Source organism: Cavia porcellus, unplaced genomic scaffold (assembly GCF_034190915.1).
Source record: "Cavia porcellus strain 051 isolate PalLab524CR breed Dunkin Hartley unplaced genomic scaffold, mCavPor4.1 scaffold_25, whole genome shotgun sequence".
Lineage (NCBI taxonomy): Eukaryota > Metazoa > Chordata > Mammalia > Rodentia > Caviidae > Cavia > Cavia porcellus.
Genome location: NW_026947508.1, coordinates 38,939,081 through 38,966,940, shown reverse-complemented (window position 1 = coordinate 38,966,940; position 27,860 = coordinate 38,939,081). Strand labels below are relative to the sequence as shown.

The 27,860-nt window shown below is 39.4% G+C and overlaps 1 protein-coding gene across 1 annotated transcript in view; it reads right to left on the bottom strand.

Annotated features, from left to right (window-relative positions):
- Window positions 1–14,783: 14,783 nt before the first annotated feature.
- The window catches only part of LOC106025875 (uncharacterized), an 89,089-nt gene continuing 76,012 nt past the window's right edge, over window positions 14,784–27,860 (bottom strand). Inside the window, exons 6-9 of the mRNA XM_063235131.1 lie at window positions 26,844–26,867; window positions 25,484–25,555; window positions 24,590–24,741; window positions 14,784–18,941 (exon numbers count right to left, since the gene is read on the bottom strand). Coding sequence (XP_063091201.1) covers window positions 18,830–18,941; window positions 24,590–24,741; window positions 25,484–25,555; window positions 26,844–26,867 — 360 coding nt within the window. The 3' untranslated portion in view covers window positions 14,784–18,829. The remainder of the gene's footprint in view (window positions 18,942–24,589; window positions 24,742–25,483; window positions 25,556–26,843; window positions 26,868–27,860) is intronic.

Below are 27,860 nucleotides of genomic sequence, written 5' to 3'. Positions count from 1 at the left end.
GTTTATAATGTTTTAGAAAAGCAATAGATGATAATAGCTATTGTTTCATAACTTCTTACTTTGGGGTCTTACTGAGCCTTACTTTGGGGTCTCTGTCTTAGTTACTCTTTACTTGCTGATGAGACAAAATACCTGATGCCCAAAGTTGGGAAAGGAAAGGTTTATTTCTTACAGTTTTTGGAGCTTTCAGTCCATACTCAGTTGGCTCCAAGACAGGGTGGCATGAAGGGGCCACAATTTATGGCAGCTGCAAAGAGCAAAGCATAAACCAGCAAGAGAGAGAGACTTGCCTTCTTCTTGCCATTACATTGTATGCTGGCTTCACCCCTAGGCAAGTGTAGCACTGACACCATCAGTCCAAGTGCTAGACAATGAACCAATCACAAATGCACAATGCAAACACATGAGGCCTGGGGCCCACCAACATAAACCATGACAGTTTCCAAAGGGGAAGGGATTATGAAAGCACAGGTATTGGGCTGTGCAGGAGACCTACTGTGACAGAATCTCTGGGCAGGTGCAAGAATCTTATTTTTATTTTTATTTTTTATTTTTTATTTTTTATTTTTTTTGCTGGCACCAGGGATCAAACTCACGACCACCTGCTTGCAAGGCAGGTGCTTATGCCACTGAGCTAAATCCCCAGCCCCTAGAATCTTATTTTTAATTAGAGGACTTTGAGGAAGTCTTATATACATTCAGTTGTTGGTTTGGTTTGGTTTAGTTTTTGAGACAGGGTCTTTCTATGTAGTCAGTGCTGTCTTTGATCTTACTGTATAGCCCAACCTGGCTTCTAACATTCTGCTATCCTCCCACCTCAGCCTTCTAGATACTGAGATTACAGGTGTGGACCACCACACCCAGCTCTACACTAAGTTTGAAAAATATTCATTTCATGGAAGTGCGCTGAAAGTCAATGTTACACTAAATAACTAAAGTTCATGCAGTTTACTTATTTATTTTTTTCATTACTTTAAGGCTTTGATACCTTTGCCACTTAGAGCCTTTCCACATACAGTTCCCTGGTTTGAAATACTCTCACCATTCCTGGACATTTTTAATCTATCCAATAAATTTCAGTTTAAATGTCACTTCTTTAGGATGTGTTCCCTAATCTTGTAGGCTTCAGTAAAGGTTTTTATTCCACGACACCATGTGACAGGTGCTGAAAGAGCTACATGCTTCTTGAAAGAGCCATGAGGGATAAGATCAACACCTGGAAAGAGGCTGTGCTCTCTGCTGGTCTGCCCTAACCTGTGACTAAGGCTGTAGTACAGAGACCTGGCTGTTTTTGCCCAATGTGGGGCTCCTGCAATGTGCCATCTTTGCTCAAAGCTTCCCATTAAACTGGCAAAGATTTTGGCAAATATGTACTGCAGTACTCAGGGCTCTTCCTGCTCAAGCCTCCTTCCTATGTTTTCCTTTCTTATGTGTCACTCTCAGTAAACCCTTTGCCTTTGTAACTCTGTCTCAGAGTCTGCTTCCTAAAGGACTCAGTTGCTGCACTTGTATTGGTATCTTGGTGTAGTCAGAATAGAGACAAAAGGGAAAGTCATGAAATAAGGCTGTAACGATAAGAAGCAGAGTTAGAACACGCAGTGTTTGGGGGCAATTTTTGTTTCTGTGTTTTGATGAGACAGTTTTGCTAAATACTGCAGTCTACACTTGAACTCACTGTGTAGCCCAGGATGTCCTGAAGCTTGAGACCCTCTTTCCTCAGGCTCCTTAGTGCTGTGATCATAAGTGTGCCCCACTATCCCTGACCATTGCAAGTATTTTCTACCTTATCACCAGGGAAGCTGGAAGTCATGCATGTTTTTAATCATACTGGGGGAATATGGGGAAAAATGACTGAATAGAAATTTGAAAAGACCTCTCTGGCTGGTATGGGGAAAGGTCTGGAAGAGTGTGTGATCGAGGGCAGGAAGATCAATAGGCAAGCCACTACTAGAATCTAAGAAAAGTAGATGTTTCCTTGGACTGGAATGAGGCAGAGACAATGAAGATTTGAGGACTACTTAACAAGTAGACCCTCCAAAGAATTGGTAGTCAATTGGCTGTATGAAGTAAGAGAAATGCAGAAGTCAAGAATTCCAAAACTGTGGCTTAAGTGATTATAGAAAGTAGTGACAATACTGGTATAGGAAATCCTAGAAGGAGGCAGGCATTTGTGTTTAGAAGATTCTAGGGTTTAACTTTGGACATGAGTATTTGAGACGTCATGGGGCATCAAAAAGCACTCTAAAGAGCTAAATACTCAGTTCTGGAGTCTGAAGGGAGGTATGAGCTGGAGACACCATTTGACAGTCCTCCACACGTGTAGGAGGAAATGAAATCACCTAGAGGAAGCACAGTGCATTGAGAGAGGTGTAAGACACTGGGTTATGAAACCCTAGCATGTAAGGTTCTGGAAAAGAATAAGATTATCAGAGACTGAAGGCAGGGATATGATGTCAAAGAAAACTTCGAGAGGGTATTTGATAAGGAGATGTCAAATACTACCAAGTGTCCAAGTATGATAAGGACCGAAAAACACTGATTGAGTAACTTGGAGCTCAACAGTGATCCTACTAAGAGGCATTTAAATGAAGTGGCCAAAGAATGACTGAAGCAGAATGTTAAGACAAGTAGTGTTATAATTCTTTCAAGAAATTGGTCTGTGAAAGAGAAAAGAGATCACATAGTATTAGAAGAAAATGTGAACGAAGGTTTTTGTTTTGTTTTTAGGATAACAAAGACTTGAGAGTAGTTCAGTGTTGAAGGGAAGGAGCTAGCAGAAGACAGAGGAGAAAAATGGCTCTGTTTTCTTTGTGACACAGGAAACTAGGTCATATTGTGAGTATGAAAACAGATGTAAAGTTGGGGAGGAGGAGAAGGATGTTTGAAATAGTATTTAGGTGTGAGGAAATGAATTTTTGATGGACCACAATGCATAACTAGGAAATGTGGCAGATTAGCTGATTTTTTGAAGAACATTATTATGAAAAAGTTCAAACATATACAAAATACAAAGAATCATATAATGAATTTGATGTACCTACCACCTACCTCCAATATTTATTAATATTCTACCATTTTGTTTTATCTCTTTCTACCCACTCATTCCAATTGTGTTTATTATTATTTTGCTTAAAGTTATTTTTCAGGTAAAGTTTGCATATGTTGAGATATAAAAAATTAATTATACAATTTTGACAAGTGGATAAACATTTATAGCTCATATTCGTATCATGATATAGAACATTTCACTGTGTGCTTTCTCCATCAATCTCTTCTACTGACCCCTAAAGAACTACTCTTCTGATTATTTTAAACTTTAGATTAGTTTAGCATCATTTGTGAGAATTTTCCATGTTGATGCATGTATCAATATTTCATTTCTTATACAATATTATTCAATTTTAAGAATATGCCTGTTATGGTTTGGATGAAAAATATCCCCCAAAAGGTTCATGTGTTCAGGACTTCCAGGAGAACATGGCAGATAGATAACAGCAGCTATGGAGGCTCTCTGAGATAGCCAGCTTAGATTCCAGGAATGGTGCAGTGTGCAGAGTCCTAAGCAGGGGGAGATGTACCCTGCTGACCCAGGAACAAACTAAGCTGAGAGAAACCAACTGGAAATGCAATCCCGGCACTACAACTGGAACAGCTAAAGTCTCAGTGCTGAAGCTAGAACCTGCACCTCTGGAAACCATAGCTTGAACTTCCTGCCACTGCTGCTGCATGTGAATCGGCACAGCAGGGATAGAGACGTGAAAGCTCTGAGAGGGGGAATCAGCAAACCGAATTGAGAGCAGAGCTGGCAGGGAGCCCTGCATTGACTGAGTGAGAGGAATGAAGACCCTTCCATAGACTAGGAGGCTCCAAAAGAGGACATTCTGGGACCAGGAAGACTAGCCGGAACAGGACGTTGCAGTGACTTCAGTCTCATATTTCCCTCTCAAGCAGTGTTGTTGGGGAGTGCTTGACCTGGGTGGCACCACAGACTAAGACCCAGTAGGCTAGCCCAAACCAGGTCCCTGTGCCTGGCAGTGTACCCCAATGCAGTGAAGCCTTCAGCAGGCTGACTGACCTGGAGGGATGGGCCCAACATAGGCTGCCCAGGTCTGTGTCTTCCTAGTATACTGCAGGGGATGGGAACAAATAGCCGGTGAGATTCAAACAAACTGTAACTGACAAAGAAAGAAACTGGGCCTCTTACATACGCTTGTATGGAAGGAACAAAAAATATGAGAAGAAGAGAAAACAAGAAAGGGTCCTTGGCCCCCAATCCTGAGAACACTGATCCAGGAAAGGTAAACGCAAAGGAGAATGAGGACAGAAAACATGCAATATCAAGCACAGCACCAATAGACATAAAGCAATATCCCTGGGACCTCATAGATGAGTTCAAAAGTGAAGTATTTAACCAAATAAAGCAAGATATAAGTAGAATAGTTAAAAAAATGCTAAGCACTTCCCAAGAAAAAACAGTTGGTGGAATGGAAGAACAGAAAAAAGGGGAGAATTGTTTGATGGAGAAAATAGAGAAAACGTAGAATACATGAAGCAGGTTCAAAGAGATTACCAGGAAACTAAAAGCTCTATTGAAAGCTGGCATAACAGTTTGAAAGAAACTAAGGATAGATTATCTGAACTGGAGGACAGATTTGTAATGTGGGAGCATGAAAGGAAAAACTTCTTAAAAATAACAAGGAAACAAGCAGTAACAATACAAAGGCTAGAAGATGATAAGAGGATCTATAACTTTAGAATTAGAATTAAGAATGTAAAGGAAGGGCTTGTGATTTAGCTCAGCAGCATAAGTGCCTGCCTTGCAAGCAGGCAGTCGTGAGTTCGATCCCCGGTACCGATAAAAAGGAAAACGACAAAAAAAAAAAAAAAAAAAAAAAAAAAAAGAATGTAAAGGAAGAAGCAGGGATACAAACAAATGAACTGCAAAGGCTATTCACAGAAATAATCAAGGAGACTTCCCTAATAAGGGAAAAGGTAAAGATACTCATATCTCTGAGGCATACAGGACCCCAGCCACCTACAACCCCAATAGAACTACACCCAGGCATATAATAATCAAAATTCCAGAAATCCAATATAAGAACAGAATATCAAAAGCTGTCAGAGACAAGAAACAGATCACTTACAAGGGAACACCCATCAGAATTACAGCAGACTTCTCGGCACAAACCATCAAATCATGAAGAGTGTGGGATGAAATAATTCAAGCTTTGAAAGACAATAACCTCCAGCCAAAATTGATATATCCTGCACAACTGTCCTTAGAAATTAATGGAGAAACAGGGTGCTTGCAGGATAAAGAGCAACTAGGGGAATTTGCAACCACCAATTCAACTCTACAGAGAATAGTGCAGGGCATTCTAAAAGAGAAAAATACCAAGATTCTAGAAACAGTGGCAGAGAGGCCACAATGAATGGAGCAGAAAGCAAAATGAAGAAGACAAACTGACAACTAGTGACAGAAAAAGAGCTCAACAGAAATGAGGTAGAGAAGGTTGGATGGTATGAACAGCTATTTTGGAGAAAACAAGACATCATAATAGCTAATGCTGATTTAATATCATCTTGTTTTGAAGTCCCATCAAGCTTTTGTTCTTCTGTCTCCATCAGTCTTAACATGTTGTATCTTATTGGATTTTTATTATATGTGATAATATAAACAAGTACTTTTATAGGCAAGGAAATAGTACAGAAACCATTGTTCATTTTCTGTTAGTTGGTTCTAAATACCCTGTAATACTGTCATTCTCTTTCTTTTAAAAATTTTTTTTGTCTTTTTTTTTTTTTTTTTTTTGAGATGGGGTCTTGCTATGCAGTTCAGGCTGGCCTTGAGCTCACTTTGTAGCCCAGGCTGGTCTCAAACTTGCAATGATCCTCCCACCTCAGCCTCCCCGGTGCTGGGATTACAGGCGTGAGCCACCATGCCCAGCGACTGTCATTCTCTTGAATGTTTTACATTGTCTTGATATGTTTGATGCTACAGTATACAAAGTTATACTCAAAGATTTCAAGGAAAGAGACACTATGGTAACTACTTTTATGTTGGGATAACTTGTGGTGAAACACTATTTTGCTTAAATGGTTATGTTCTGACCTGTGCTGTTTTGTTGTTATGTCCTCTTTTATCTCAATCTCCTTTTTTATTATTTATTATTTATTTTTATCTTTTTAATTAAGGGAAAAAATAAATAAAAAATAGCAGACAGTAGGATATATTATAGTAACCCACTTTGATTTCCTATTAACTTGATTTGCAACCCTGTATTGCTCTCACCATCTTGTTTTGACTGATTTTACTCTATTCTGTTTTGATTGATAGTACCAAGTTTGAGAGTATAGGCAACAACTGTGAAAACAATAAGATTCACTATGATGCCCATTCTGGTTTGACTATTATCTTCTTTTGAAGTCCTGTAATGTCTCCAATGTTTTGGTTTTATTGGCTTTGTTCTTTACTGTTTTGTTCAATTTTATTATAACTGATGATACAGGCAATTCTTTTTAAGATAGCAAGAGTCATTATGGTAACCACTGTTGATCACCTTGTATTCTGTTTTTACATTATGTACTATGTCCATCCTTTTGATTTGACTGACCCTGTTTTGTTATGTCACATTTGGTTTTATTATCTTCAAAAAAAGTAATAAGAACTGTTGGAGTAATAAAACCCAAAATGTATAATTGCCATTGTAAAAAAGAGAGGAAAAGAAAGTGCTCTAAAAGATATAACTACATGTATATTTAAGCGTATAAGATAGATAACCATATTACTGAGTTTTTGTTGGATCAATGAACAGGACTGTTTGCAGTCTCACTATTTGAATGTCCACTTTATATGCTTTAATTTTGTAACTTAAAAAACTATTTCTAAGATGACAATATGTAATCTATTAACTAGTGATTTCCTACTTTTTAAAAAAAATTCTGTATAATTTGTACCCTTTTTCTGTTTTTTTCTTTTTCTCCTTAAATCAAATTTTTAAAAAAACTTAAAAAAAAGGTTCATGTGTTCAGGTATGAAGCTTTTGGAAGGTGATTAGGTCATAAGGACTTTAACTTCATCACTGTATCAATCCATGGCTAAATTCATAGCTGAATGTGCTGTCAGAAGATGGAACCTGATTGCATGAAGTAGGTAGGTCATGAGCATTGCACATAACCTGAAAGTTTATATCCTTTTTTAATTTGTCTTTTTCTTTTTTTTTTTAATTGGTACTGAGGATTGAACTCATGACCACACACTTGCAAGGCAGGTGCTTATGCCACTGAGCTAAATTCCCAGCCCCCGGCAGTTTATATTCTTATACCTGTCCATTTCCTCTCCTTTTTGCTTTTCCCTTATCTATGCTACATGGCTGTGAGGAGGTGAGCAGCTCTCTTTGCCATGTACTTCTGCCATGATATTCCTACCTCAGAGCCAGCAGACCATGAGCTGAAGCCTCTGAAAGTGTGAACCAAAGCAAAGCTTTCCTCCTTTAAGCTATTTATGCTTTGTATTTTTGTCACTGCCATGAAAAGCTAACATAGTGCCACATTTTAACACAATCAATAGTTGAAGAACTTTTAGGTGATTTGATGTGTTATATTGTTGCGAATAAAATTGTCCATGAACATACTTGTATACATCTGTTTGTAGCTTCATGGTGTAGTTTCTTCTGGTTAAATACCAGGAGTGAAATTATAGGCTAAAGAGTGAGTTTACTCTTGATATATGTAATTGCCAAAGTGGTGGTTTTATTTCATATTCCCACTAATCACAGATGGGAGTTCTACTTATTCCATACTTCTCCAATATTTGAAATTTTAAAAATTTTAGCCAATCCAGTTAGTGTTGAATAATATCTCATAGTTGTTTAAATTTTTCTTTTGCAATGATGATGAGTATTTTTCACATGGTGTTGGCCATTTACATACCTTCCTTTGAGAAATGATTATTCTAATAGTCTATTTATTAACTTTAGAAATTCTTAATGTATTTGGAATATAAGTTCTTTGTCAGATATATGTTTTGTGAATATAGCCTTCCAATCTATGGCTTTATATTGTTTTCTTGCTGATTTTTTTGATGAGAGTTTTAATTTTGATGAAGCTGAATTTATCTTTTAAACTTTTAACTTTTTTCTTTATGATTATTGCTGTTTTTTTTTGTCTTTTTCCTTTTTATCAGTACTAGGGATCGAACTCATGACTGCCTGCTTGCAAGGCAGGCGCTTATGTCGCTGAGCTAAATCCCCAACCCCTATGATTATTGCTTTTTATGTCATGTCTAAGAAAATTTGTCTATTTCTAGATCTTCTTTTCTTTTCCATAAAGTTTCATAGTTTTAGGTATGTCATTAATTAACTTTTATGTATGGTATGAGGTAGTTCATTTTCTTGATATGAGTATTTATCTATTGTAGTACTACTTGATAAAAGAATTTTCTTTTCCTATTGAGTTTGATGCCTTTCATTCATCATATATGTATGAGTGTATTTGTGGGTTCTATATTGAGTTCCAGTGGTCTATATGTTTATCTTTATGTCAACAGCACGCAGTCTTATTACTGTATGTAGTTTTTGTTGTTGTAGTTTTTTGTTCTTTTAGGGAGGAGGGTCGAGACAGAGTCTCATCATGTATTTCAGGCTGGTCTTGAACTTACTATGTAGCCCCAGGATGGCCTCAAACTCACAATGATCCTTCTGCCTCAGCTTTCCAAGTTCTGGAATTATAGGTGTGTGGCATCATGCCCAACAATAGTTTTATCATAGAGTTTGAAATCAGATAGTATAAGCTCGTTTCTGTTTTCAGGATTGCTTGGTAAGTTCTAAGTGTTTTGCATTTCCATATACATTTAAGAAACTACTTTAAAAAAAAAAAACCTGCCATGATCAAATAAACAGGACAATTTTGGGAAGAATTTTCACCTTAAAATATTGAGTCTTAAGATCCATGAATAAGGGGCTGAGGATTTAGCTCAGTGGCATAAGTACCTACCTTGCAAGCAGGCAGTTGTGAGTTCGATCCCCGGTACCGATAAAAATGAAAAAAAGACAAAAAAAAAAAAAAAAAAAGATCCATAAATATGTTAAATATCGCCACTCATTTAAGAATTCTTTAGTATCTCAAAATGCTTTATAGTTTTCAACATACAGGTTTTACTTATATCTTATTAAATTTACATGTAAGTATTTAATAGTTTTTTTTTTTTTTTTTTGTCTTTTTCTTTTTTATTGGTACCAGGGATTGAACTCACGACCACACACTTGCGAGGCAGGCGCTTATGCCACTGAGCTAAATCCCCGGCCCCATTTAATAGTTTTTGATATCCTTGAAAATTGAATATCTTCAGTCTCTAATTGAAATTTGAATTATCTTCAATTTTTAATTATTTATTCCACCCAAGCATGGAGTTGATCAGATATTGTGAGGAACTGTTGGACTCTGATGTGGGGTCATTCTAGGCTGAATAACAGTTTTAGAAAAGTGGTTTGGAGATTGGATATGTCTTGCCAGAATGGAATTGTATATTACAAAATTTCATGAAGTTGGACTGTCAAGATGATGTTGACTTGCTAATTTTAGCTTAATTGAATTATTGTGTAGACAAGAGCTTTATGAATTTTTTCCCTACTACTTTTCACTTCCTAACAGAAGTTCTGATCAGGCATGTTGTTGTCTCCCTTAAGGGAGGAGGCAAGGAGAGGGCATATTCAGGAGACTCCATTTTCCCTTTTGTGAAGATATCTATTCTGGTGAGAATGGCTATGCACTATATCTTTCTGGAGCCAAAATGAAGGGTAATTAACTCTGAAATGGGTCAATGAGAGAAACTAATTTATTCCCAGGTCACACTGCACTCTTGGATAAAAATTTACCCTTTATTTAAGTATATATAATATTAGGGTAAAAATATATTTCAGGAAAATTGATCCCTTACTCTTGCAGCATGCTGTCTGTTGTACAAATGCTAGTTAAGTATCTGAAGTATGATTGGGTCCAGTTGGGTATCATTCTGACTTCCCACTCCATTGAACTTTGGTGCATTGTCAAGTCTATGAAGTTGAAATAGGAACCATTATGAAAAGCTAATGTGGACAATCTGTTTACTCATGGCTTTTGTATAATTTATTCATGCTCTGTTAGGCTAGCATAATTATTCCCATGTTATTTTAGTATTTCTAATTAACCAAAGTGAACATCATTGATGAGTGGTAAAGCCTCTCAATTGAAGGGCTCTTTTATGCTGGAATCAGCACCACCCTGGCAGCAGAGGGAAGACGCTAAGCCTATCCTTCTGCAATGATGAATAACTTTCTGGGTTGTTACCTGCTCTTAGCTTTTGTTTCTGGGAGAAAACATGTGGTGACTGCTTTTTATAGGTCTGAATAGGTCTTAAAACAATAAATTCCCTGTATTTTAAAGCACTGATTCTCATAGAACTTGTGGCATAAAAGCAACTCTATTTGATGGGTCTGGGGGTGTAACTCAGTGGTACAGTGTGTGCTTAACATGCCTGAGATCCTGCTTTGATTCTCTAGCATAGCATAGTGCATGTACACACAGACACAGACACATACAGACAGAAATACACACAAACACATACATGGCAACTGCATTTGCTAAAACTGCATGGTAAAAGTGATTAATTAGCTGGCTAAAGCTTCTCTAGTAAGGAGTTTTAATGTCCTTGCTGTCAGGATTCTACTTACCACTTAACTGATGTTGAAAGGACCCCTATGTGGATTATGGCACAGGGTTTAGAGTTAGTGGTTTGAATTTAAGAAGCATCACTAATTCATAATTTATTGTTAGAGGAAAGTAGGAAAGTGAATGACATATACTGAGGGGTTGAGAAAAGATGCAGCTTCTAATGGGTAAATTACAGTGTAACATTAGCTAAAAGAAACTATTCAGTTCATAGATTCCAGATGTACTTTTCATTCTAAATTATATATCTGATGAATATGTTGTCTATTTTTCCTTCTTCAGTCCTCTCACTTTAGCCCAAGTCGATTAGAAATTCACTGTAAATATGTGAGTTGGTTATGTTTCTAATGTTGCTTCTTCATAATGCTATTTCTTTTTCTTTTCCTTTTTCCTTTTTTTCTTTTTCTTTTTGAGACAGAGTCTCGTCATGTAGTTCAGGTTGGCTTTAGGCTCACTTTGTAGCCCAGGCCTGTCTTGAACTTGTAACTATCCTCCTGCCTGAGCCTCCTGAGTGCTAGGATCATAATGCTGTTTCTGTATGCTTTTTGGACTTAAACCACGCATTGCTTATCACTAAAAGTAACTGCCACTTTTTTTTTTTTTTTTGTGTGGTACTGGGGATTGAATCCAGAACCTTCACACTGAGTTAACCTAGTTCCTTTTACAATTTGTTTTTGTTTTTGTTTTTTAAGACAGGGTCTCACCCTGTAGTGCAGGCTGGCCATCAACTCATATGTAGTCCAGGCTGCCCTCGGACTTAAGCTGATCTTCCGACTGACTCTTGAGTAATGGGAGTACAGGAGTGTCATCATACCCAGCTTTTAACATTTTTTTGAGATACGTCCTCATAGGTCATTCAGTTGCCCAGGTTGGGCTCAAACTTATGATCTTCTTGTCTCTGTTTCCTAGAATCCTGGAATTATATGACTGCCAGTAATCTTAATAGTTGTCTTCTTTAAATCCCTCTTTCCAAAATTTTAGATTTCATTAGTCTAAGGCCAGAATGTTCTTCATAAATGAGGTGACCAAGATTTAATTGGTATTAAACCCTATAGGGTTCTTCTTGTCAAACTCAATGTCCCTTACATTTTCAAGATTTAAAAAAAATTCGTATTGACCTGGGGAAGTATAACCTGACACTCCCGGGGGCAACTGGCAAGGGTGAATAGTATGGATTAGTATTTGCCATGGTCTGCTTTCCGGTGTCTAACTGCTGCAGGTAGGAAAGAAGGACCACAGAGAACTTCTTGAGCAAGGATATGCCTCCTCCCAAACCCCCTCTTCCTCTGGTAGGGAGATGAGCAAAGCCAAGGCTATGAATCTCTGACCTTAAGTACAAGTATGCCTCAACTAATCCTTAAATGCACAATTGGATTTTCCCTAGATTTTCTTATTTTACAATCTGCCATTACCACAACAAATGTTGCTGAATGCAGGTGAACTTGCCTGATTATCTTTTCATAATGAATTTCTAGAGCTGAACTTGTTCAGTTGAAGCCACAAGTAATTATAAAGTTTTTGACATAGGTTGTCAAGTTACTATCCAGAAAGGTTTCACTTGCTCTTACTTCAGCAGTGTTGGAAAGTGCCTATGTCCGCATATTCTCAACAGCATTCATTACTAACAATCTTTTTTTTTGTCTAGTACAATATTTGTTAAAATATAGGTTGATAATCTCTATTTCTGAGTTTGTATGAATGTTTCTGGTGTTTTAATATTAGTATGTAATATTTACTGGTTGTTTGAGATACAGTTCCCTCTCATCCAAGAGGCATGTATTCTAAGACGCCTATCAGATGCCAAGAACCTCAGAGTGCACTGAGCTGTAGATATGACCTAGTACCTCTTTTGCATCACTACTGCTATGCTTTGAGGCCATTATTAAGTTAAATATGGTTACTTGAACATAAGCTTTGTGATACTGTGACAGTCAGTCTGATAACTGAGACAACTATCAAGTGACAACAGTAGCTGTAGTGTATACAGTGTGGATACACTGGAAAAAGTGAAAACTTATATGCTGGGTGGGATGCAGCAGGGTGCCATGAAATTTTATCATGCTACTCAGGTTGATACATACATTAAAACTTGTGAGTGAATTTTTTCAGAAATTTTCATTTAATATTTTTTGGGCCATGTGTGATTCAGGTAAATGAACCCCGGAAGCAAAACCATGAATAAGGAAGAATTATGTATACCATTATTACAGTTTGGCTAAAATATATACAGTATTAGCAGATCAGGGAATATGTATAGGAATAAATTCCAAGGATGTCAGACCACAGAAGGCAAACTATAACACTAGGTTGGGAAGAATTCATTGTTCTGGAGACATTTGCTAAATGTTCTAGATTTAATGTGTTAATTTGTACAGATTGGGGGCTCTAACAGATTAAAAGGGTTGGCTGAGATTTTGATTTAATGATGACATGTAGCCAGTGAGGATGAGATACCAGCACTTTACCAATATGAAGTAAGAAGGGAAATTCAAAAATTTAAAGAGATAGGAATATCAGAGAGGCCTTATTTTGTGCCCACTAAATTCTCTAATTCTTGAGGAAGCCTGGAGGGAACACAAGGCTCTGAGAAATCTGTAGTGAGAGGAGAAATACTAATGCCTTGAGAAATACTTTGGAGGGATATGTAACTGTTTCCCTTTATGTGAAAAATAATGATCAAGTAGATGCTGCCATTGAGATGAACTCACAGATGTCCCTAAAAATGATGTGATCCCGAATAGCAGAGGTCAAGTTACAGCACTTAACCTTGAAAGACAAGGTAGTACATTCAGTGTAAAGGGCAATAGAATGCATTGGCCCTATCTTATTTCACTTGACTATTATCACAAAAATACCATGGACTGGGAGGTTAAACAACGAACATTTATTTCTCACAGTTCTGGATGCAAGGAAACCCAAAAGCAAGGTGCCAGCCAATTTGATGTCTAGTCAAGGTCAATTTTCTAGTTCAGAGATGGCGGTCCTCATCTGTGAGAAAAGGTGTGTGTGGGGACTGTCTGGAGTCTTTTTAAAGGCAATAATTCTTATTCATAAGGTTCCAGTCTCATGATCCAATCACCTCCCCAAAGCTCCTGTGTGTGTGTGTGTCTGTGTGTGTGTGTGTGTTATTGGGGAATGCACCCAGGGCCTTTGCACTGAGCTATATTTCTAGTTCATTTTTTTGGTCTTTTGGAGACAGGGTTTTGGCTATGGAGTTCAGGCTGGCCTTAAACTCACAGTGATCCTCTTGCCTCAGCCTCCCAAGTGCTGGGATTACAGGCATGTAGTTTACTTCTTATTCTGGGACCAGATCTTGCTGGGCTTGAACTTGTGATCCTCCTGCTTCAGCCTTCTAGAGTACTAGGGTTATAGGTGTGCACCACCATTCCCAGCTAGCACTACATTTTAGTATCTTTTATTGGGGATTAGGGTTTCAATGTATGAATTTTGTGAGGGATAAAAAAATTTAGTCTACAACAAGTCCATGCCTAGGGATCTTCAGCTTTATGCTAGTCAGTGAGCAAACTGTTCTATTTCTGGTGTCAAAAACGTGACTTGATATCGTTGTGGTGGGTCATAGCCTCCCACTCAGTTTACAGACATACCAGTTCATAAACATAGAGTCCATTGATTGAATTGGGGATTTCTTTCCTTTGAGGAGTGGTCTTGCAGCATTGCCACGAGACTGTGTTATAAATTTTCTAATCTTTGTCCAAAGAAACTTTCAGTCATTTGCTAGAAGGTCTGTGCAAATAAAAGAAAAAAAAAAAAGGAAAAATCAGACCATTAATCTATTAACAGATACTGCTTTGAATCAATACCTATCAATTACTGGTGATCTAGAAGGACGCTGTGACTTACACAGGAGTTACTGGTGGTAGGTGATAGGCGGAGTCTGGACCTAAGTTAAGGTGGGGTCAGTTGGTCCATGGACATACCTATGGTTATTTATTCATCTTCTGAATTTATAATTAGAATAAACGTGTTTATGTGCATTGGTGTGGTAGAAAGGGATAATTTTTCTGTCAAAATATTAAACCAAATATTAAATATTAAATGCCACACAAAGCCAAGAATAGAGGGATGATGAATTTATACATGGGAAGTGCAGAGCAAGCTTTTAATTTTGACATTAAAATCCTTAAAAACATAGGAGATGGCAGCACTGAAGAATAAAAGGACAAGACTGAGAACCATATAAAACATTCAGCTTCAAGAGAGCAATCAGGAGCTCATGGGCATCACTGGAAGAGAGGACATGCAAGAAACATTGAAAAAAGAAATGACAAAAAGAAATGTCAAGAACATTCTATATACAAATTTGGACAAAGCCCTTTAAACCAGAAGCCTTTATAAAAGCAAGACAACCTGCCTTGGACACAGATGATTATGGACTGAAACCTCCACAAACTTATTTGCAGTCAGGAGCACCAGGGACCAATCTGGAGAGCCGTCTGTCCTGTTAAGCAGCATTTCTGTGACACAGGAACTAACAATTTGCAGAAGCAAAAGCCAAAGCAAAATTGAATGGTGTACTTGACTTCAAAAAAGGAGAAGGCAGACATGCTTAAATGAGCCAGTTTTAAAGAAATGATGCTTTCAATTATTGGCTTCTGCCCAGAGCAAAGAGATGAATTAAATTCTTTCCAGGTACAAGGAAGTACATTTAATGAAGCTTCACTTTTTTTTTTAAATTTTATTTAAGGAGAAAAGAAAAAAAAAAAAAAAAAAAGCAGGGAAAGGGTACAAGTTATACAGATTTACAGAAAAAAAATGAACAGTAGGAAATCACTAGTTAATGGATTACATATTGTCATCTTAGAAATAATTGTTCAAGTCACAAAATTAAAGCTTGTAAAGTGGACATTCCATCAACGATACTGCAAACAGTTCTGTTCATTGATCCAATAAAACTCTGTGATATCATTTTCTATCTTACACATTTAAATATACATGCAGTTATATAGTTTGGAGCACTTTCTTTTCCTCTCTTTTGTACCATGACTATTACACATTTTGGGTTTCATTGCTCCCACGGTTCTTATTACTTTTTTGGAAGAGAGTAAAACCAAATGTGACATAACAGAACAGAATCGGTCAAGTCAAAAGGGTGGACATAATAGATAATGTAAAAACATAATACAGGGTGATCAAAAATGGTTACCATAATGCCTCCCGCTATCTCTAATAGAATTGCCTATATCGTTAGTTATAATACAATTGAACAAAACAGTAAAGAATAAAACCGACAAAACCAAAACATTGGAGACATTGTAGGTCTTCGAAAGTAGATAAAAGTCAACAAGAATGGGCGTCATAATGAATCTCATTATCTTCACAGCTGATGCCTAAACTTTCGAACCTGATACTATCCAGCAAAACAGAATAGGGGAACATCAGTTAAAAACCAGATGGTGAGAGTAATACAGGGCTTTAAATCAAGGTAATGAAAAGTCAAAGTGGGTTACTATAATATATCCTGCTATTTTTTTCCTTTAATTAAAAGGATAAAGATAAAAAAGTAAATAATGGAGTGGAGATTGAGATAAAAGAGGGCATAACAACGAAACAGCGCAGATCAAAACATAACCATTTAAGCAGAGTAGTGTTTCACCACCAGATAATCCTAACCTAAAAGTAGTTACCATATTGTCTCTTTCTTTGAAATCCTTGAGTACAACTTCGTATACTGTAGCATTAAGTATATCAAAACAATGTAAAACCATTCAAGAGAATGACAGCATTACAGAGTATTTAGAATCGACTAACAGAAAATGAACAATGGTTTCTGTATAATCTCCTTGTCTTTAAAAGGTTTTTGCTTATACTATCGTACATAATAAAATCCAATAAGATACAGCCTATTTAGACCATTGGAGACAGAAGGACAAAAGCTAGATAAGACTTCAAAACAAGATGATACTAAATCAGTATTACCTATTAAGATGTCATTTTCTCCAAAATAGCTGTTCCTATCATCCAATCCTCTCTGCCTCATTTCTGTTGAGCTCTTTTTCTGTCAGTAGCTGTCAGTTTGTCTTCTTCATTTTGTTCTCTGCTCCATTCGTTGTGGCCTCTCTGCCATTATTTCTGGATTCTTTGTAATTTTCTTTTTTTAGAATATCCTGCAATACTCTCTGTAGAGTTGAATTGGTGGTTGCAAATTCCCCCAGTTCCTCTTTATCCTGGAAGCACCTTGTTTTTCCATCAATTTCCAGGGACAGTTGTGCAGGATATCTCAATCTTGGCTGGAGATTATTATCTTTCAAAGCTTGAATTATTTCTCCCCACGCTCTTCGTGATTTGATGGTTTGTGCAGAGAAATCTGCTGTAATTCTGATGGGTGTTCCCTTGTAAGTGGTCTGTTTCTTGTCTCTGACAGCTTTTAATATTCTGTTCTTGTATTGAATTTCTGGAATTTTGATTATTATATGCCTGGGTGTAGCTCTGTTTGGGTTGTAGGTAGCTGGGGTCCTGTATGCCTCATACATCTGAGTATCTTTACCTTTTGCTAAATTAGGAAAATTCTCCTGGATTATTTCTGTGAGTAGCTTTTGTAGTTCACTTGTTTGTGTCCCTACTTATTCTTTTATGTTCTTAATCCTTAAGTTATGTCTCCTCTTATCATCTTCTTGTCTTTGTATTATTGCTGTTTGTTTCTTTGTTATTTTTAAGAAGTTTTTCATTTCATTCTCCCATATTACAAGTCTGCCCTCCAGTTCAGATAGTCTGTCCTTAGTTTCTTTCAAGCTGTTATGCCAGTCTTCGATAGACTTCTTAGTATCTTGGTAGTCCCTTTGAACCTGCTTCACGTATTCTATGCTTTCTCTGTTTTCTCCATCAAACAATTCTCCCCTTTTTTTCTGTTCTTCCATTCCACCACCTGTTTTTTCTTGGGTGGTACTTAGCATTTCTCTAACTATTCTGCATACTTCTAGCTTCAGGTCATTGATAACTTCATTCCTGAATTGGTCTATGAGGCTCTCTATATGGCGCCTTATGTGTATTGGTGCGGTGTCTGCTATTGCCTGTTTCTCAGAATTGGGGGCCGAGGAGCCTTTCTTGTTGCTGCCTCTTCCCATGCTGCCTCTTCTTCTCTGTTCCTTATATATGCAAGCTTATATAAGAGGCCCAGCTTCTCTCCCAGTCAGCCACAGCCTGATCGAATTGCGCCAGTTAGGTGTTCCCGCTCACCGCTGCGCACCAGGGAGTTACGGACCAGGCAGCCTACGCGTCTCCCCTCCCGGCCACTGTCAGGCTCTGGGATCTGGGTTGGGACAGCCTACCAGGTCCGCCGGCAGCGTCACGCAGGCCAGGCACTTTTCACCAATCCAGCCCGAGAGGGGGATGTGTGGCTGGAGTCGCCACCGTGCCCTGCTCCCGCAGGACTGCTCGGGCCCAGAAAGTCCTCTGCTGGAGTCAAACCGTGGTAGAGTGTCAGTTTCTCTCACTCACCTCACCACAAGTCAGTGCACGCCTCCCTGCCGTTCGCAGATTGCCGTTCTCAGAGCTTCTGCGCGTCTCTCCCCTTGCCGAGCCACTGTAGAGGCAGCCAGCCGCCGCGCGGCAGGAAACCCAAATCGCGGCTTACAATGGCGCGGGGTCCAGCCTCCACACCGAGGCTTTTCTGTTCCTGTTTTAGCACCAGGACTGCATTCCAAGTTGGTTTCTCTCAGCCCAGTTCATTCCTGAGTCAGCAGAGCATATCTCCACCTGCTTATGTCTCCATAGTCTGCACCATTCCTGGCTTCTGAGCTGAGTCTTTCAGAGAGCCTCCAGTAGTTGCTGTTATCTGTCCGCCATGTTCTCCCGGAAGTTCCTGAAGCTTCACTTTTATCCCCTTGGTAGTTGGGGACAAAACTACCTAATTTGGAAGCCAGCCACATCTCCCGCAAGCCTCCCAGCTGCCATCAGGGACTGGTAACCAGCATGGACCAAGAGAAATGGCCAGCCAAGCCCTCAAGTGCCTGCCACTATGGAGGAGTCTAAGTGTAGCTGCATGTGACTAGAGAAACATGCCCAACCTCGTCCTCAGGAACCAAGATTAAGAAAAACCAGGGACTTCCGGGAGAACATGGTGGACAAATAACAGCAGCCACGGAGGCTCTCTGAGATTACCAGCTTAGAATCCAGGAGCGGTGCCGTGTGAGGAGTCCCACGCGAGGGGAGATATACCTTGCCGATGCAGGAACGAAGTAAGCTGAGAGAAACCAACTGGAAATGCAATCCTGATGCTGTAAAAGGAACAGATAAAATCTCAGTGCGGAAGCTGGATCCCGTGCCATTGGAAGCGGCGATTTGAATTTCCTGCTGCCGATACTGTGTCCCAATCTGCACGGCGGGGAGAGAGGCACGCGAAAGCTCTGAGAGCGGGAATCGGCCCAAACGGCATTGAGAGCAGGACTGGCTCGACCTGCAGTGAGTGAAATGGGGACCCTTTCATAGACTAGCTCCAACAGAGGACATTCTGGGAATGGGCAGACTAGCCAGAACACAGCCCTGCAGTGACTTTAGTTGCATATTCCCCTCTCAAGCTGGATTGGTGGGGAGCGCTTGGCCTGGTCACTCCACAGACTAAGATCCTGTAGGCTAGCCCAAATAAGGTCCCTGTGCCTGGAGGTGCACCCTAGCAGTGAAACATTCAGTAGGTTGACCTGGAGGGGTGGGCCCAGCAGAGGCTGCCCAGGTCTGTGTCTCCCTAGTACACTGTAGTGGGCGGGAACACTTAGCTGGCGGATTCAAACAAACTGCCACAGACAAAGAGAGAAAAAAAAAAAAAAAACTGAGACTCCTACATACGCTTGTATGGAAGGAACAAAAAGTAAGGGAAAAGGGAGCAACAAGAAAGGCTCCTCAATCCCCAACCCTGAGAACACTGATCCAGGAAAGGTAAAACCAAAAGAGAATGAAGACAGAAAACATGCAATATCAGACACGGCACCTATAGATATAAAACAGTATCTCCAGAGCCTCATAGACGAGTTCAAAAATGAAGTATTTAATGAAATAAAGCAAGAAATAAGTAGAATAGTTAGAGAAATGCTAAGCACCACCCAAGAAAAAACAGATGGTGGAATGGAAGAACAGAAAAAAAGGCGAGAATTGTTTGATGGAGAAAATAGAGAAAACATAGAATACGTGAAGCAGGTTCACAGAGATTACCAGGAAACTAAAACATCTATTGAAAGCTGGCATAACAGCTTGAAAGAAACTAAGGATAGATTATCTGAACTGGAGGACAGATTTGTAAGGTGGGAGCATGAAATGAAAAACTTTTTAAAAATGACAAGAAAACAAACAGCAATAATACAAAGACTAGAAGATGACAAGAGGATCTATAACTTAAGAATTAAGAACATAGAAGAAGTAGGGACTCAAACAAATGAACTACAAAAGCTATTCACAGAAGTAATCCAGGAGAATTTCCCTAATTTAGCAAAAGGTAAAGATACTCAGATGTATGAGGCATACAGGACCCCAGCCACCTACAACCCAAACAGAGCTACACCCAGGCATATAATAATCAAAATACCAGAAATCCAATATAAGAACAGAATATTAAAAGCCGTCAGAGACAAGAAACAGATCACTTACAAGGGAACACCCATCAGAATTACAGCAGACTTCTCAGCACAAACCATCAAATCACGAAGAGCGTGGGACGAAATAATTCAAGCTTTGAAAGATAATAACCTCCAGCCAAGAATGATATATCCTGCACAACTGTCCCTAGAAATTGATGGAAAAACAAGGTGCTTCCAGGATAAAGAGGAATTAGGGGAATTTGCAACCACCAATTCAACTCTACAGAGATTACTGCAGGATATTCTAAAAATGAAAGATACGAAGATTCCAGAAACAGTGACAGAGCAGCCACAATGAATGGAGCAGAAAGCGAAATGAAGAGGACAAACTGACAACTAGTGACAGAAAAAAAGCTCAGCAGAAATGAGGCAGAGAAGGTTGGATGGTATGAACAGCCATTTTGGAGAAAACAAGACATCATAATAGGTAGTGCTGATTTAATATCCTCTTGTTTTGAAGTCCCATCAAGCTTTTGTTCTTCTGTCTCCATCAGTTTTAACATGTTGTATCTTATTGGATTTTATTATATGTGATAATATAAACAAAAACTTTTATAGACAAGGAGATTATACAGAAACCATTGTTCATTTTCTGTTAGTTGATTCTAAATACCCTGTAATACTGTCATTCTCTTGAATGGTTTTACATTGTCTTGATATGTTTGATGCTACAGTATACGAAGTTATACCCAAAGATTTTAAGGGAAGAGACACTATGGTAACTACTATTATGTCGAGATAATCTTGTGGTGAAACACTGTTTTGCTTAAATGGCTATGTTTTGACCTGCGCTGTTTTGTTGTTATGCCCTCTTTTTTATCTCAATTTCCTTTTTATTATCTACTTTTTCATTTTTATCCTTTTAATTAAGGGAAAATAAATAAACAAATAGCAGGATATATTATAGTAACCCACTTTGATTTCCTATTAACTTGATTTGAAACTCTATATTGCTCTCAACATCTTGTTTCGACTGATTTTCCTCTATTCTTGTTATGCTAGATAGTACCAAGTTTGAAAGTCTAGGCAACAACTATGAAGACAATAAGATCCATTGTGACGCCCATTCTGGTTGACTATTATCTTCTTTTGAAGTCCTCTAATGTCTCCAATGTTTTGTTTTTATTGGTCTTATTCTTTACTGTTTTGTTCAATTTTATTATAACTGATGATATAGGCAATTATTTTAAGATAACAAGAGGCATTATGGTAACCATTGTTGATCACCTTGTATTTTGTTTTTACATTATGTATTATGTCCATTCTTTTGATTTGACTGACTCTGTCCTGGTATGTCACATTTGGTTTTACTTCAAAAAAAAAGTAATAAGAACTGTGGGAGTAATAAAACCCAAAATGTGTAATTGTCATTGTACAAAAGAAAGGAAAAGAAAGTTCTCTAAAAGATATAACTGAATATATATTTAAGTGTATAAGATAACCATATTACTGAGTTTTGTTGGATTATGAACAAAACTGTTTGCAGTCTCACTGTTTGAAAGTCCCCTCTATATGCTTTAATTTTGTAACTTCAACAACTATTTCTAAGATGACAATATGTAATTAACTAGTGATTTCCTACTGTTTATTTTTTCTGAAATTCTGATAACTTGTACCCTTTTTCTGTTTTTTCTTTTGTCTCCTTAAATAAAATTAAAAAAAAAAAGAAAGAAAAACCAGGTACCTGGCCCACTCCCCTGCACTATGCGTGGGCAGCCAATGCAGGAAGCATGTGGGACCCCACAACTCGCTCATCTGGAGGAACCCAGGAAAATGTCAACACAAAGATACAAAAGGCAATCTCAGACCTCCAGCCCAGACAGAAAATCTAAGAGGCATAGACATGGAATAAATTGAAAGTGACACTCTTTCTTTTGAAGAGAACAAACCAAAACAAACAGAATAAAGCTAATCAGAACAAAACAATGGAAACAATGCAGCACTTCAAAATAAGATAATAGGAAATCAAGGCTGGGGATTTAGCTCAGTGGCATAAGTGCCTGCCTGGAAAGTGTCAGGTTGTGAGTTTGATCCCCAGTACCAAAAAAAAAAAAAAAAAAAAAAAAAAAAAAAAAAAAAAGAAAGAAAGAAAGAAATCAACAATGGGTACCACAATGTCTCTTATTTTCTTCAAAATAACTACCCATATCATCAGATATAATAAAATCAAACAAAACAAAACAGAATAAAACCAATAAAAACAAAAGAATGAAAGTGTTATAGGACTTCAAAACATGATAACAGGAAATCAACAATGGTTACCATAATACATTCCATTATCTTTCAAAATAGCTGCCCATAGCATTAATTACAGTAAAATCAAACAGAACAAGACAGAATAAAATCAAACCTAACAAAATCATGAAAACAATACAGGAAATCAAAACAAGATAATAGGAAATTAACAATAGTTATCATCTTCTCTTTTTAAATGTTTACTCCCTATCACTTTCATAATATCTATTGTACATTTTGGGTACCACTAACTCTTTCAGTTTTTTACACTAGGACATAACACAATGTTCACCCATATGAGCCCAAACCATTTCACTCATGAGCATGACCTCAAGTTGCATCCATTTAGCTATAGGAGCCTTGAGATTATCCTGCTTTATAGCTGAGTAGCTTTCCATTGTATAAAAATACCATATCTTTCTTATCCATTCTGTGATTGATGAGCAAGCTACCCTTGCTCTTTTCTGATTTCTTGTTGCATGAAACAATTGTTTTTTCTCCTTTTGACTTTCAGTCTATGAATTTCCTTTTGAGTTAAATGTGTTTTTTGTATACAGTATATTGATGGCTCTATCCAATCTCCCTGTGTTTCTTGTTATTGCTGAATTGAGGCCTTTTGCATTAATTGCAACTGGCATGCATTGGCTCATCTCTGGCATCCTGTCTTCCTATTGTTTGCCCCATGCTTTATGCCTTCATTCAATTGCCTGCCCTGCTCAGTAATCCCCCTCTGCTGCTATTCCTAGAACTATGGTCAATTTTTACCTTTCTAGAATATCTTTCAGCACTCTTTGGTTTGTTGGTCATGAATTTCTTCAGTTGTTCTTTATCAGGGAAATGTCTTACTTCTCCATTGATTTTGAAAGATAGTTTTTCAGGATACATCAATCTGGGTTGGAAGTTGTTTTCTTCCAGAACTTGAGACACTTCACTCCAAACTCTTCTTGGCTTGATGGTTTGTGTTGAGAAGTCTGTCGTTATTCTAATGGGCTTTCCTTTATAGGTGATCTATTTATTTTCTCTAACAGCTTTTGATATTCTGTTCTTGTGCTGAATTTGTGGGATCTTGATTATTATATGTCTGAGTGTACATTTATTTTGATTGTGGCTGATTGGAGTTCTATATGCCTATGCCAGGTGCTTTCCCCATGTTTGGGAAGTTTTCCACTATTACTTATGTAAATAGCCTTTTTATATCATTAGTGTTGATCCCTTTTTCACTGATACTTATAATTTTTCATTGCATCATCTTGCAGCCATTGAGTTGTTATTTCCTGATTCCTTGTTATTTTTAAGAAATCTTTCCTTTTATGATCACTAGTTGCAATCCTGTCTTCAAGAACTGAAAGTCTATCTTCAGTCTTTTTCAAGTAGATTTGCTATCTTTCAATGGAATTTTTAATTTCTTGGATATCTCTTTGAATCTGTTTCATGTATTGTAATTCCTTCTTATATTGTTCATCATTTTCCTCTTTTTTAATCTATATTTTCTTTAGGTATGCTGAGTAATTCTTTTATTATGCTTGTGATTTCTTCTGAGATATTATTTGTGACCTGATTACTTTTACAGTCTCATGAAGTTGTTTCTTTACTTCAGTTGCTATCCTCTCAGATTTCAGGTGTGTCACTTCCATTTTCTTCCATGATTGTAACTTCTAGACTTGTTCTGTGGAGGCTAGAGGTCTGAGATTGCCTTTTATTCCTTTGTCTTGTGTTCTCTTGGGTTTCTCTCAACAAGCCAGCTGTGGGATCCCTGGCACTGCTGGGCATGGTGGTGCACATCTGTAATCCTAGCAGTCGGGAGGCTTAGACAGGAGGATCACATGGCACAAGTTCAAGGGCTACATAGTGAGTTTAAAGCCAGCATCAACTATGAATAGAGACCCTGCCTCAAAAGAAAAAAAAGCAAGAGAAATATATAGATAGGGGAATAAATAATAGCAGGTGCAGAAAGGCCACACTCTGCCTCTTACCGCCCCCACTCAGCAGGGAGGAGGAACTGGGAAGCTACTGTCAGGCAAGGCCAAGTGAGGCTGAGAGAAGACAGGACATGGGGGACTCACCATAGCGCCTCGCAGTCATCAACTGCTACTGGAGTGGTGTGGATTGGCAGGTGATAGTGACCAATGCCACAGAAATAACATACGGATAGGGCTGGGATGTATCTCAGTGGTGTAAGCACCTGCTTGGCAAGTACAAGGTCAGGAGTTCGATCCTGGGTACCAAAAAAAAAAAAAAAAAAAAAAAAAAAAAAAAAAGACAACTCAGCACAGGGAGGCACCGAATTGTATCTGTGGCCTTCCTACCATGTGAGCACCAACTCTGCTGGGCCCTGGCCAACTGTGGAAGGACACGGCCCAGGAACAGGGCCAAAAAGGACCAACGCCGAGGGGTGGGTCATGTGCACAAGTGACCTCCCAGAGGATGGACAGTGCTGGAAGTACTCACATGAGACCCTGGATGTCCTAGACATGCACAGTGCAGTTTTCGAGTTTTGTTTTTATATTTTTGAAATACTAGGGAGGGAATGGGGGCCACCTGCAGGCGTTTCACAGAGCTACATCCCCAACACTTCTATTTCTTTTGAGACAGGGTTTTGCTAATTCACCCAGACGGGGTTCAAATTTGCATTCCCCTGTTTTGGTCTCCCAAATAGCCAGGATTGCAGGTACGTGCCATCACATCAAATGGGGTTTTTAGGGGCAATGGGGACCTTGCAGCTCCCCGATGGTTCTGAGAATAAATGCAATTGAAGTGGTTAAGTGCATGTGTTTGTACATGAACACATGCAGAAAATTAGGACCAGGTTGAGACATGAGAATCCTTGTCACTGTTCTGGGAGTTTTTCTGTAACTGAAACTATTTCAAAATAGAAACTGCAGCATCACTGGAAAAGTCAGATTCTTAGGGGCTGAGTTGGCAGGAACAAAGGGCAGGAAGTTGCTCAGGTGCCTCACCAGCCTGGTAGTCCTAGAGTGCGATGGCTGTGATGCCCAGGTCGTTCTCATACTCGTCATAGGTATTCTCTTCTGAAAGGAAATGGGGACAGTTGAGCAGCAGCTGGTCCCCACCTGTACCTCCCCACTGTAACTGCTTTTCACACAATGATTTCCAAGATTTGGGGCAGGAGCACTTGTTAGAAAAAAATCTCAGTGAGTGAGCTCCACTCTGAGGGCAGCAGGAGAAAGGAAAGGAGGCACCTCCTGGAAACTCAAGACAAGACTCCAGCTTTCAAAAGCAAGTCCAAGGACTCCCAGCTCTGCCATCACCCAGGGAACATGGCTCTCCTGGTAAGTATCATGACCATTTTGAGAGTATAACTTTTAAAATGCAAAATATCTAGCATCATCAGGGAAGTGAATAAGAGAAGGGACAGGGCAATCAATGCCTGTGACGCTGTCAAGGTAAGAGGCCTCCCCGCCGTCACGTGTGTTCTCAGCCCAAGTGGCTCCTGCCCTCCATACTGATCACATTACCACATTGCTCCATGTGGGATAAGGGGTGTGCTGGACCTGGTGTACTACAGGAAACCTCAGTATTAAAGGACAATAAGCAAAACTGCAGTGTTCACCTAGATCAGGGGCAGAAAACCTTTTGGAGACCAACTAGCTACTCAAACTGTAACACAAAACCCACTTATGTATCACAAAGTGATAATGCTGTAATTAAACCTGAATACCGAGGTTTTAGTTTACAAAAATAACCTAATTCAATGCTTGGTTTCTGGCGGGACTTGGATTGTGAGCCAACAGAGAGGGCTCTGCACATACCCACTGCAGCAGGCATGCTATAGGTTCACCACACTGACCTAAGTGAAACACCTGCACCATCTTCAAGCTGCAGAAAGTGTCACCTTTAAGGTCATCCTGCAGCAGACAGGTGCTTGATGTCCAGAGGAAATGCCACAGTAACAGAAGCCCGTTTCCTGACTCCAGACCTGTCCCCACGTTCCCTGTATCCCAGAATGCCAGGGACCTTACCAGGACCACTGCTGCCACTGGAGACCACTGTGCCTAGGGCCATTCTAACAGGGAAACAAAGAGTTCGGGGGTGGGGGGTGTGAGCAGACAGGAACCCTGAACACATTCTTCATGGGGAATAATGCTGGGCGGGATCTCTCAAAGAGCCCCATTCCCAGGAAGGGATGGGAGTGTGGGCACAGTTTGGTAGTGGCCAGAGGCCTTGCTGGTGTCCTACATGGCTTCCGGATCATAGCCCAGGCTCTGCTAACTGCTGGCCTGTGGGAAGGTAGTTTGTGGCCTCTGCACTGTACACACGCTCGGGCTCACTTTCACTTGAAGGACCTCTGTGGCTCACCTCTGCGTTCAAGGAGGCTGCATCCTGAAAAGGAACAAATGGATATATCCTGTGGCCTGGGCTGGCACCTACAAAGTTTACAGCTACACTGTCAATGCCACCTAAGACACGGGGACTTATTTCCTAGCTTCGGCTGGGATTGAGGAAAAGGACACCAGTCAGGAAGGCATCAGTTCAAAGTCCTCACTGACCTCTCATCCACGGAGCCCCAGTCCTTATTACCCCCAACACTCCCAAATCCTGAAGGGACTGAAGTCCACTCTCCTCACCAGGAACCATACACTCCCCAAACTGCATCCCCAGGGCTCGAGTCATTCCATCCTGAGTTCAAATTAGCCTGTTTGTATTTTAGGTCTCAGGTTTCTGTCCTGTCCAGTGCTGCCTATCAGCACCAGCCAGCAGCTTCTTGTCTTCTAACCAAATCCTCCGCGCAGAGTGAGGCAAGCGAACCACCAAAAGAACCATGTTCAAAGACAAAGGTACTCAGAGAAAATACACACCTTATAATTTAAAACTGCGTGACTAAAAATTTTTTTAATTAAGAAAAAAAAAAAAAAAACATATGACTTGTGAGCTCTAACAGGCATCCTGAAGCACACATTAACATTGGTTCCAATGTTTCTGACCAGGTGGCCTCTGTGGGTCACAAAAAACAAGGCAAGTGGTCAGGAATGGCACTTGCAGGATGCTGCTGGGAGGCCTGGCTTTCTCTGGATTTGGGAGCAAGATCAGGAATACTCAGGCCCGGCCCTGTGCATCTCCATAGCTTTCACGGGTCTGTAACCTCCCTGTGTCTTGAGTCCTCAGCAGTTGCAATTCACTGACACAAAGTGCTATTTAGATAAAAGAGTAAATGTGCAGCCCAGAGTGGCTATGGGGGAAACAGGAAACAGGACAAGGGCCACAGTGGAGGGGGAGCCAGGAGCTGTCAGGCAGGCTAGCATCTGAGGGACAAAGCAAGATCGCAGGTCTGTGAGAGGCACCAATGTGGCACAGAAGGGAGGTGTCTGGGAACAC